This window comes from Pygocentrus nattereri, chromosome 20 (genome assembly GCF_015220715.1).
Source record: "Pygocentrus nattereri isolate fPygNat1 chromosome 20, fPygNat1.pri, whole genome shotgun sequence".
Lineage (NCBI taxonomy): Eukaryota > Metazoa > Chordata > Actinopteri > Characiformes > Serrasalmidae > Pygocentrus > Pygocentrus nattereri.
The window spans coordinates 10,332,604-10,345,797 of NC_051230.1; the positions used below are offsets into that span (position 1 = coordinate 10,332,604).

Here is a 13,194-nt window from a genome sequence, read left to right on the forward strand (position 1 = left end):
TTAGCATCTTACCGGTCACAGCATTGGTTGTGGTGGGCAAGCTTTCCCTCTCATCCTTAATTGCGGTCACTCCCATTCCATACTCTGTTCCAGGCCTGAGACCTGCAGAAGACAGATACAGTTTACAGTTATTCTCAAAGAACTCTGCAAACTCAGTACTTCCATCATTGAAGCAAGATCATTGAGATCATTGAAGCAAGAGCAGATTATTTGGAGGCAACACTTTAAAAAATGGTTTTTCAAGGGTTCTTTACTAAAGACAGTGGTTCTATATAGAACCATGAACAGTCAAAGAACCATTTACATGCTTAAGGGGTTGAAATTGTTCTCCAGATTGATGGAGAATGTATTTGGTTGTATATGTAGAAGTTTATTAAAAATAGTTCTAGCATCAAAAGGGTCCTTCTATACCTCCAAGCATGACATTGTGACTATAGAACAATACTTTTCAATGCTATTAGAACCATTGTCAAAATAAATCTACATTAAACCATATACAACACATTCTCCATCAATCTGATGAACACTTTACCATACACAGAAACTTTTAAGCATGCAAATGGTTCTATGAGTGTTCATGGTTCTTTATAGAATCGTTGTCTTTACTAAAGAACCTCTAAAGAACCATCTTTTTTAAAAGTGAAGTTATGTTGTTGATTTCTACAGCATACAGAAAATCTCAAGGAGTCCAACAGAGTCAGTACTCTACTGCTCTATGGCTAGAGTTAGGTTGTTAGCATGTTAGCTCATCAGGATGTTGATATCTACAATTTACTGTGATTCTCAAGGAACGCAACAGATTCAAAGAGCAACCATTTCAGTGTTAACAGCCAGAGTTATGTCAAAATAAAAGTTTGTCTGTGTGGCATCTTCATACAAGTCTATTGTTTGAAGTGAAAAAGCTAAAGGTGCAGTTGCAATTTGAGTTAGTTAGGCTCTCTCAGAGCCAGATGTGTATCCAGAGTTCCAAAAGGATGTGTAGAGACAAGACATTTTAACTTGATCAATGTATAGAGCAGGTCTGGTTGGCTTCCAATGGCTTCTGATCGCTTCCATCAATTCTCATTAAACTCCACTCTGAAGGCTGTCCACAGAAAGTCCTACATGTCGCTGCTCTTAGAACAAAACCTTGATTCTCCATTTTTGTCATTTTTCAGTTTTTAACATAATTTGAAAATGCCCTTTTACTTTATGTGTAAGTTTCATAATGAATGGACTTAAAGAAATGACCCAAAATGACCTGGGAAAAAGTCTGGTTCCATTGATGTACATAAAAACAGAGTAAGTTTTTTCCTTCTCCTGTAAAGTTGCCATTTTGGAGATATGAGGTTTTCTTCTGACAACAGAAATATACAACTGTCCAGGGCCTGCGTCCCTCAAGCTTAACTTTAGCAAACATACATATTACTTGCTTTAAAATGACATTAAATTATGAATTAAATACTCTACCGACTTATACCGAAAGATCCAACAGCTACTAACTTCCAAACAGGACCTACCTACATGTTTAACTGTGAATTCCCACATTGTTTTTGTGGCTGTTTTTTGCTAAAGAAAATAACAGGCATCTGATTCTGCAGTGGCTATGACTTTGAGGCCAGCTGAAATATTGACAAATTATAGTTTACAGTTTAAGAATTCAAATACAAAATACCACAGGAGGGAAAACAGATGTACTTAGGATTAAGAAGTATCTTGCAAAATTCCACAAAGTTTATTTATGATGTGTTTGGACCATCTGTGTGGCTTCTCCATTTAAGTCTATTGTTTTAATTATTGCCATCAGTCAGTTTTATATTTCAGCCGCACACCATTTCAATTATGTCCTCTTCAGTAGCCGTATCAAAGAGGCTCTCACTGCAGGCCAAAAGCAATATTTACTGTCTTACAAGAGGCACTTAGATCGGCATAGCCTCAGCTGATAAGGGCCCCCAGCCCAAATCCCAGCATTTACTCCTCTTAATGCCTCTATTGGCTCCTACAGAGGTCACTGCACAGGAGTCTTCCAGCATGAAATTACACCTAATTCAGAGGAAACTCTTACTATCAATAAACTCACAAGCGTGACGGCAATTACAGATAATAACTGTGTGAAAGAGATGAGTAGTGAGGTGTGTGTGTGTGCGTGTAACACACTCGATTATTAGAATAGACTCACTGCCTTATGTAGGGAACGGGCCTCCCAAGGACAAAGGAGCAGACCAGACAAAGAATCTATTACGCGTTTTGAATATATTTTTTCCCCCAGCCTGGCTAATCCGTCCTTGCAGTAACACATGGCATTAGAGAATGAGACTGCCTCAAAGCACTGTGTATAATAGGAGTGGTGCTGAGATGGAAACAACGTCCCTACTTTCCTTGTTTGACTAGGATTTTAACATTGGAACAAATGCCAATGTTATTTAATTTAAGGGTTGAATGCTAAGTCCTTCTGGCCATTTTCACATAAAGTAGGGTTTTGTGGTCAAGGAAATGTTTCATGACATAGAAACAAAGAGATCCATTTGGAAATAAGTGAATTAAATACTAAAAATGGGTAAAAAAGCATCACAATTAGTTTTTGGCAGAAAAGACACATCAGGCTTTTTCTAGCTATTTCCGTAATGGCATTTTAGTGGCTCCTGAGTAAAATGGCTCTGTGTTAAAGTGCAGTTGGAAAGTAAGACTATCGCCCAAAGTGATAAGCTAATCTAGAGTGGCTGTGTTTAGCAAGCAACACTTACACCTTCTAGAAACAAAATTCTATACCCTGTTAAAAACACTGACATTTTCTATTATCAGGAACTACATGATAGATCTGACCATTGCCAACGAAAATGCATCCCTTACCAGTGATCTTGGCTTGAGTAATGTCCTGTGGGCCAGTTGGGAAGGTAAGCTCTCCATGCTCTCCTCCAGACAGAGGACCATATTTGATGCGGTAACTGGGGACATTAGATTGACTGTTTTTCCACTCCAGGGTGATGGTCTCGTCGGTCTGCTCAATCGCCTGCAGGTCCTTGGGTGCATCCAAGTCTGGAACATAGCAACTTTTGACTAGTTGTACATCTTCTCATGGCCATATGTTGTTACTATGCAGAACCAAGTAAATCAGGACAAGGTTGCTCATCTTAAACAATTAACTAAGTCATACATTAGTAATGGTTCATTAATAATGGACATACAAGGTTACCGACCAATTGAAAGCCTTTTCTAATCTTGCCTAGTGTATATTTATGTATGTACACTCTTGCTGGTTTATAAGGCATTAGGCCTGGCTTGTACTTACACTAACCAATTGTATCACAACCACCATATAGGTAAATTTTATAGGTTTACAGTTACTTACTGTAGCCCATATATAGCTACACCATTTTTCAAACCTCCGCAACATCATGCATCAATTGAAAGGGACCACAGCATCCCAGATATTATTAGAGTGCTGGACCATTATCAGCATAGCACTGACACCTATAGTGGCATGTTAATGTGTGTTGCACCAGTAAGAGTGAATTGGGGACAGTAGGGTTACTCATCTTATGGTGGTCCATTGTGGTTCAGTGATGTTTCCATTCATGGGTGGGGTACAACAGAAGGGCTAATTTGGCATTGCATGGAGCCCCAGCACCGTCTTTATGAAGTCCATTTAACTATAACATGTAATAAACTATGTGTGTGTGTGTGTGTGTGTGTGTGTATATATATATATATATATATATATATATATATATATATATATATATATATATATATATATATACACCCCCTGTGGCACACCCACCTCATATTTTTTTACTGATTTTCATAATCGTATTAGTACATATTGAATTTTTCTTTGTTTATGATGTTTTAGTATAACTTTGTTGCGGTTATTATCCTGTTAAATATGAAGTGATTCCAAAGCATTCTGTCACCAGTGTATCAGAGTTTGCATAGCCAGATAAAATCTTCAAGACTGAGGAAGGTAAATCAAATATTTGTTCATCCACACTTGTTCCATTGAATGCATTACTCTGATGTTTTCCCTTCTGTTGTGCCGACTAAATGGGGTCAGAGGTATACATCTGCACTGGGCCAGCTAGCTAATAGTGTTTGTAGTCTGTGGAGGTAGCTGCTCAAAGAACAGGAAGAGTCCTTGTTGATAGATGGGTAGCATCATTCTTAGGAACAATTGTGCTAGTTTAAAGATTTATTCTGGTTTTCATCTTCATCAGAAAAGAATCTGATCATATTTTGTAATTTTGTTGCCAAAACTGGTAAATTAATTTACCTTATTGAGCCATTAAGACAGAAACAGATAGGCTGTTAGTTTTAAGGACATTTTTATGACATCAGTGCTGAAACCTCCACATAACAAAACATATATTGATAAGTTCGGTCCCATATGACTCACATACCGAAAAATAGGCAGCCCCACCTCCAAAATCTCAATTTTACCCCTGGTATAGTGCGCCTGCTAAATTTTGAAGCAGCAAATAGGCTACAGACAGTGCACTAGAAAGTGCACTTATACAGTAGGTGTACCCACGATTATTCTTTTTTTTAACTTATATCTTTAGATATTTTATTTATTGACTTCACATATAAGTAAGTTTGAGTTGAGTCACTAACCTGTGGTAAAGGTTTCATAGACTGGCACGCTGGTCATCTCCCCTCTGCGGGCCATCAGAGACACTCTGTACTCAGTGTCTGGGTAGAGGTGAGCCAAGTGGTACTGGGTGTCGACTGCTGACAGAGCCACTGTGTTGGTGTCTGAGGAGTCAGTGACCGGGGCATAGGACACAGTCACTCCATCAATCTGAGCTATAGGCTGGAACCAGGTAATCAGGGCAGTGCTCTCCGTTACGTCTCGCACTTCCACCTGGCTGGGAGCATCGATCACTGCATGGAGTAGAATGCAAAAAAATGGTTGGGAAGTGACAGTCAAGCAAGTGCAAAAAGGCAAATCCATATGTGCACGGCTAAACAGATTTCACTTTGTAAATAGTTCCACAAATCAAACCATCAAAGGTTTGTGTTGCGAATGCTAAATGAGCTGCTTCTGAGGGGAAAAAATCACTTTGGGATGATGTGCTTGGGGAAAATGTGTGTATGAGGTTATTGAATTGGATTATTTGTAATTTCCTTAGATCATGTATTCCTAGGGAGTAAGAGGAAGCTCCTGGGGGGAAAGCAGTGGGTCACATGAGATGCTGTGGTGAGAGGTCATCTTTCTGTGAGTAGTAGATAAAACAGAAAATCAGCATTTTAGCTCAAAGCAGATTTGTGGGTGTGCAAAGCTGCAGAAGTCTCGAGGGATGAGCGCTTCTTGAGCAAGGAGAGCACAGCTCACTTTCAACAATTAGTGCCCCCTCCTCAAACAGCTCATGACTGGCATATATCTCAGAAGTGGAGCAGCAAGCTTGCCAGAAGACTTTTCCACCACCCCTGAGACTCATTGGGACTGGATTTTATGTATTAGCAACTGATATCATTAATTATACTCGGCTGTTTTTGTATTTAATTAATTGTGTTCTTTGCAAACTCTTGATTATCTTTTTCGCTTCCACCTTTAGCTTTGAGGTGTTTCCCTGCAACTGAAAGTTTAGGCTGAAATTATATACTACAAATGGTTCTCTCGTCTGTAACAGCAAAATTAAAAGGTAACACATCTACACAACACCTGGTATTTTACGAGCTGGCCATAAATAACAGGAAAGAAAGGCTTGTATTGAAAGATGCCACAATGTCACAACGCTAACAGCTTTCCCACATATGGTTTGGTTAATCTCAAGCGACCACAGTTCCTGAAACTGTGTGGCACTTACTGAGAAACATGTGACAAACAGTATTTCTTTCTTTATTGAAAGCTTTAGTGAGCCACAGTCACAACAAAGTGGCACACATGGAGCCAGAGTAAAAGTTGAGCAACTCTGTTAATGTTTGCTCCATTTCTAAGCTCAGCAAGCTGTTGTCTTTGTGAAGAGCACTAAATAAAACCAACTGCAGGGAAACACTTTAAATATTTAAGCATCATGAAGAGAAAGCTTGATGCCTTAAATGGACGGGACCCACCAGAGTATCCACATGTCCGTTATATTTCCATTACGATCAGTTTGCACTATAGACCTTGTATTTACTGAATAATAAACCTTAGGGTGTAATAAGTCTGGAAATTTAAGGGATTAAGCTCTGTTTTCCACACAACCAGACCAGGGCCATAGATGGCTGGGGCATTGTTGGGATTCAGACTCAGGTTAGGAAGCAACCTTTGAGGAAATGATGGTGTGTGTAAATTAATTAGAGTGGCATCTAGGCAATCTAGACAAAAGTATATCAAGAGAGCATGCACAGAAGACAGAGGGAATAAAATGTGAGTCTGGGGTGAGAATGCTTTATAGTACTTGGCTTGACTTGTATCAGCAGTATGCTCAATTAGTTTGACATATTGAAAGACCTCAAGCTTACGTATTCCTTAAAACCAAAATTTGATCAAATGCATTTTACAATGTCCACAGATCCCAAACATACAAAATCTGCCATCCCAATCAATAATGAAAATCAATTAATAACAGTTGACCACTGCTTACTTGTAACCACGTTCCGACTGGCTGGCGGTCCACGAGTATTGTTCTTCAGCACCTCAAGTTTAACCTCATACTCTTGGCCAGGGCCCAGGCCAGACTGCTCAAAGGTGGTCTCGGGTGGGGAAAGTGAATTCAAAATCTCTCCATTCTCCTCTTTCTGGCATTTCACGACAACAGACCACCAAGATAAAATCAGTCATTTGTTGTGTTATGTATGTGTTTTTTTTTTTTTAATTAACAAGATACATGCATTGCATTTATGAACAAAACATTAGCTCAAATATTGACTAAAGAAAGATCTGGCACAAGTGTGTACAATGTGAAAAATAAATCCCTAAAGTCAATAAAGTCAAAGATGAAGTTTTAGTGGATTTATACTCATGGGTTTTAAACTGTATTTCTAATTATAAACAAAGATAATGTTCACTGTCTTTGGCAGATGTACCTCTATAATTTGCATTTGAATTGTTCTGAAAATAATAGAACAATGTATCTTTGTGTCTGCAGATATAAAATCTTGGTTTGGTTATTTTATAGCTAAAAGAAACCACAAATAGGAAAATGATTCCAGACTGTGTGGACTCAGCAACTCCATGAACTATAGAGAAATTAGAGAGATTCTGGAGAGTAAACACTTAAGACTTTCAATTGCATCCACTTGGATGTGAGTGCTTCATTTCAAAGTGAAGGGTTTGTTTGGCATGGGCAACCTCAAACTTGATGTATGAAAGAAGCTGCCAAGTTGCATTTGAAAGAATGTCGTATGGGGAGACATGGTTTGCATGGCCTGACAGGAGCTATTTTTTAGAGTTTGCCTAAGCCCTTGAAAAAGAAAATAAAGCATTGTGAAAACAGTAACCGTCCTGTTGCACATGGTCACCAGAGTTGTCGCCAGAAGCTTCTTAGGAGGTTTTGTATAACAAAACCCCAGACCCCAGACTTTCAGACAGCAGCTTTTGCATATTGGCACCACTCAACTATTTTCCACAGGATACTCATACAGTTTCCCTACAGTTTCAGAAGGGTCCTTTCATATTACGTGCTATTCCTACCACAGCAAATTTCAGGCTAATGCTGGGCTTTGGATACAGAGCATAACCACTTTTACATTGATACATATTGCACTCACTGTGTTTCTGAAGATGAGGTTCCAGCCATCAAAGGGGATATTCAGAGGATCCCACTGAACCTCTACAGAAGTCTCTCTCACAGATTTGAACTTCAGGCCCTCAGGCTCAGGAAGATCTAACAAGATGTTCAAATGTTACAAAATGTAGTATCTGTTAACAGTGTTAAGAAAATAGTACAATTGCCCAGTTTTCCTAATTTAGTCATGGTCAATTCCCCTCTACTAGCTAGGTTTCCTCCCATCACACACTGATACCTAGCTGAGTGAGTGAAGGCTAACATGCTTCTTCCTCACGTAAAGCCAGCTACCACATATTTTTGAGCTGCCACCAACATATTGTGTTCTTGGAGGAGAATGTTAACTGCCACTTCTATCACATCGTCTATCAGGAAAAGTTTACTAGCATTTCATTCAGTGAAAGGAGAAGAGAGAGGGCCAACCTAACCACCCAGAGATAGCAAACCTCAGACAGTTGCATCACACAGGAGCTCACTGTATAACCATTTTTAATTTTTTCAAAGAAGATGACTGATGATGACTCACGTGTTGCAACTCTGGCACTGACAGGAACACTCATCTTGTTGTTCAAAACAGCATAGACACTGATCAAGTACTCCACTCCTGGCTCCAGCTCCCTTATGGTTGCAGATTTTTTTCCACCAGGTACTCGCATATCTAATTCCAGACCACCAGCTGCAGTAGGCATGTAGGTGATTAGATACTCAGTCACCTGCACCTCGTTGACCCATGATACATCCACTGTTTCTGGGGTGACTTCAGTCACAGTTAGATCCCTTGGTGGAGAGACTGTAGGCAGAAGTGACATCATACCATTTACCTTAAAATAGCATTCAACAATGTGACACTGTATTTGAACCAACTACCATTTAAGACCTGGCTTACTTTCAGAGCAGTCTTCTCCAGTGAAACCCAACTCACAGATACACATGCCATTGAGACAGTGGCCTTGATCATTGCAGTTTCCTGGGCAGGTCAGTTCTGAGCAGTCCGTTCCGGTGTAGCCCTCAAAGCAGACACACTTTCCATCATCACAGAAGCCACGGTCCAGGCAGTTGTTAGGGCACGTCTTTTCACTGCAGTCCTCTCCGGTAAAGCCTTTGTTGCACACACACTGACCATTCACACAGCGACCTCGGTTGTGACAATCATTCAGACAAGTCAGCTCACTGCAGTCCTTGCCTGTGAAGCCGACATGGCAGACACATTTGCCATCCACACATTCACCATGGCCATGGCAGTCATTAGGACAGGTCTTAATACTGCAGTCCTCCCCAGTGAAACCTTTATTGCATACACACTGACCATTCACACAGTGACCCCGGTTGTGACAGTCATTAGGACAAGTCAGCTCACTGCAGTCTTTTCCTGTGAAACCAACATGGCAGACACAATTGCCGTCCACACATTCTCCATGGTCATGGCAATCATTAGGACAGGTCTTAATGCTGCAGTCTTCCCCTGCAAAGCCCTGCTTGCAAATACACTTTCCATCAACACAGCGTCCACGGTTATGGCAGTCATTGGGACAGGAAAGCTCAGAGCAATCGTCGCCTTGGTACCCAGCATCGCATATGCACTCTCCATTCACACACTGACCCCTATCATTGCAATTGTCAGGGCAGGAGAGGATGCTACAGTCTTCACCTTGAAAGCCAGGATCACAGATGCATCTGCCATTGAAGCAGTGGCCTCTCTGACTGCAGTCATTGAGACATGTCAGCTTGGAGCAGTCTTCTCCACTGTAGCCGAAATTGCAGACACACTGACCACTAACACAAATGCCTTTGTTGTTACAGTTGCCTGGGCAGGTAATCTCACCACAGTCCTCCCCAGTGAAGCCCTCATCGCAGTAGCAGGTCCCATTAACACAACGGCCACGGTCGAAGCAGTCGTTGGGGCAGATAAGCTCTGAGCAGTCAAAACCTGTCCAGGGTTCATCGCACACACACTCACTGTCCACACAGCGTCCCCTTCCTAGGCAGTTGTTCAAGCAGCTTGTCATGGAGCAGTCCTCCCCCATGAAACCTTCTTCACAGATGCAAGCCCCGTCAATGCACTCACCATGTTCACCACAGTCTACAGGGCACAGCTCAATTCCACAGTCTTCTCCCGCAAAGCCCTCAAAACAGATGCACTTGCCATCCACACAGCGGCCTTGGTCCTGACAGAAATTGGGGCATTCAGGCTCAGAGCAGTTAGGTCCCTTCCAGCCAGGATCACACACACAGCTACAAGTCTCAGTGCTGTAGTTTCCACGACCACTGCAGTAAGGTTTTGTAGTGACCTCACCTGAAAAAACACAGGACAACCAGCAGGTCATAAAATCACAACATCAAACTGTACAAATTAATCTTACTGTACAAGCTTTTGAACAAAAGCCAATGACAGGGAGATTTATCATGTGAAGACAAGATCAAAGACTGAAGGATAATAACCTGGATCCTCTTTGAGGATCAAAAGGTGTGCTAGCAAAACTGTAAAGCTTACTTCACATTTGAACTCACCTGTAACCTGAGCCCCACAGCAGCCAGCCCCACTTGTGCATTGCTCCCTCAGGCTAGACACCTCAGCCTCGAGCATTTCCAGCCTATTCAGGAGATCCTTCAAATCTGGCAGGTGATTATCACATCCACAGGCCTGTTTGGGGATGTTGATCCGGTGTGTGAAAACGATCTGGTTTTCCCCATCAACGGTGTGCTCCATGTGCTGCTCAGATGGGACAGACCGGGGCTTCATTTCAGATCCTCCAGGTGAATCTAGGTCCACTGAGCACAAAGATCCAGAGGGGACATTGATGTTGTAGACATGGTTAAAGACCACTGGTTGGTCTGGATTAGGCAGGGATATATTCTCTGTTTTGGGTGGCATTAGAGATTCTCTTCTGTGCCTGATTACTTTCTTGACCAGGCCAGCCTTAGAGAGATCCAGTAGTGTGGCCAAAGCCACACAGGCCAGGAGCAGGCCTCGCATCCCCATGATGACACACTCTCACTGGTCCTTGGTTAATACAAGGGCAGGGTAGGAGAATTTATGTTCCTGGTGTTTTGGATTGAACCTTAAACCTAAAATGTAATACAGAAAAAGGACAGATATACATAATAAGCTTCATATTTCATGACTGTAGAGTGAACATACTGTTATTGAATTGTACAGGCATGCAAGAATTGAAGAACTCCTTGACATCATTTGTTCATGTCAATATATGTGCATCAAACTCCAGAAAAAAACACAAGACTTGGAAGTAAAGTGTCAGAATATCACAGAAAAAGCAATAAACCTTACACAACTGGCTATAAAAAGAGAAAAACTCCATACAATATAAGTCTTTTTGGCCATGCAACTCTCAGCAGGGGAGACAGATTCTCAGAGGGCAAATTTAGGCATTCTCTCTCCTACATTTCCCCAAGGAATGCCTCAAGCAATTAAAATGGAGTTGGAATCTGTGACCTTGTGGTTGAGTACATATATCTTGGCAGTGTTTCCTGTGACAGCTTGCCATGATCACAAAGCAGGCAACACCTGCATCTGGGGAGCCTACACCCTCCTCTGACATGGCAGCCTATAACCCAAGTTGACAGATTAATACTGGTATAGGGAAGACATCTGCATTGCCCTCCATAGCATGGCTGGGCAGGGTTCATGCTATTCTCAAAAATTAGCATTTTCTGACTGCTCTCCAGATGACAATATAATCCCACTTGGAAACATAATTCTTTCTTTGTGAAGCAAAAGAAATAATCGTGTATTTTTGTAGGGCTCAGACATGCTCTTTCTTTTAAGGGTAATAGTCTGTTGGAAATGGCTTTAAATGAAATGGAGCCCACTTTGAAAGTTATACTGCTATCCTTTGGAATATATGTGTTAAGGGCACCAGAGGTGTCCTTCTGCAAAAGTCTTGTAGGAACTTGAACTTTCATGCTATATCCACATGGCGGGGTAAGATCTTACCAACAGTAGAGCTATGGAGACTTTCCACACAGAAATTCTCAAAGGCTTCAAAACAATGAGCACCAAATAAAATCCATTCAACACGGTTTTAACTGCCTTCTAAATGGCTAACACATCGTTTTGCAATGCTCTCAAGTTGTGGCTAACACATCGTTGGCAATTACATTCCCAGCACTTGAGTCAAATTTAAGACAGACTGCATTTTCTAAGCATGTGTGTAATTTCTGAGCTATAAAAAAATATAACCTCCCCTGCCCTACATCATTCACACATTATGGACCTGATTCACTAAGCCTCCTGCACATGTTTCAGGTGCAAATTGGATGCATTCTCTCTGCAAAACTGGTGCATGAGCAAAAAAACACAATCTGTTTCTCTCTTATTCATATTTGAGGTAGGGCAACACAGAATATGAGTGAGTATGGATGGAGCTGAAGATTACATACTGTGCTCAGTTTACTAATGTTTGAGCAACTAGTGACAGTTGTGCTTGTGTGGATTTTTGAAAATGTCTCTGGAGACATATGTTGTCAGCAGGCTTTGTTTAAAAATAAGAGCAGTCATAGTGACTAGATGCAGGCACAAGGTTTTAACATGCACTGAAAGAAGATTTACCAACACAACAATGTTGTAACACAACAAATTCAGCCACAATATGAGCACAAAGTCCATGTTATTGTTTTCCAAATTCTATTTTCTTTGCTGGAGTATGTGAAGAACGTTTTAGCATGTTTTTTAGCGTTTTTTAGCATTTTGAAATTTTATGTTTTTATTTTTTCTCAAGCTTGCATATGGCTTGACTGTTTTGTTAAGCCTTTTACTAGGAAGTTCTGTCCATGTTTTGCAAACTTTTTGGTTGAATGTTAATTGCAGATGCAATGTGAGTGGTCTCAACAATGCACTGCACCTGCACTTGTACCAAATCCTGCACTCCCAGTGTACAAAACTGTCACTGGGGCAGTCCCCCTCTTGTCACTGGGGTGGTACATCTCAGTACATTTAGTCAGGGAACATAATTGTACCATAATCCAGTGAAAGTATATTTTCTAAGCTGTGTTGATTCCACACACCCTGTCTCATCTCCAGGCCTTTTATTTCATTGTTCTATTTTAAAACTTTAGGTTATGAAAAGGTACAAATATGTAGTTTTCCACTGGGAAAAACTTAAATTTAAAGTACACAATTGGACCTTAAAACCACTGTTGTACCTCTGAGGGTAAATTTACATTGTTTACACTTTGATGAATGAAGAACCTTTGTTTCTAACAGTGTGATCTGCAGGCTCTTATCTCTTATGCACAATCTGAAGATGATGATTCAGACGAATTACTTTTGAAATCGCATTTGAGTTGCATTTGTGTATTGATTTCTGAATTTTACAAAAATATACAAGGGAAAGCAAATATAGACATTGTGGGATTTCATGATGTTCCTAAAGAAACCTGAATTGTGAGCTCAAAGATTTGAACCCCTATAAATAGGTATACTACTATAGTATATAGTGCTACTTTATGACTAAAGTATATACTGGGGCAACAGGATATGTTAGAC

General features: G+C 40.7%; 1 protein-coding gene across 3 annotated transcripts in view; it reads right to left on the reverse strand.

The window, feature by feature from the left end:
• Nucleotides 1–13,194, reverse strand: part of tnc (tenascin C) — a 58,973-nt gene that overhangs the window by 29,976 nt on the left and 15,803 nt on the right. For all 3 annotated transcript variants that reach the window (XM_017691250.2, XM_017691253.2, XM_017691252.2), the window contains exons 2-9: nt 10,200–10,757; nt 8,578–9,984; nt 8,218–8,481; nt 7,675–7,790; nt 6,549–6,702; nt 4,591–4,860; nt 2,830–3,015; nt 13–102 (exon numbers count right to left, since the gene is read on the reverse strand). In XM_017691250.2, the coding sequence (XP_017546739.1) occupies nt 13–102; nt 2,830–3,015; nt 4,591–4,860; nt 6,549–6,702; nt 7,675–7,790; nt 8,218–8,481; nt 8,578–9,984; nt 10,200–10,671 (2,959 nt within the window). In that variant the 5' untranslated portion in view covers nt 10,672–10,757. The remainder of the gene's footprint in view (nt 1–12; nt 103–2,829; nt 3,016–4,590; nt 4,861–6,548; nt 6,703–7,674; nt 7,791–8,217; nt 8,482–8,577; nt 9,985–10,199; nt 10,758–13,194) is intronic.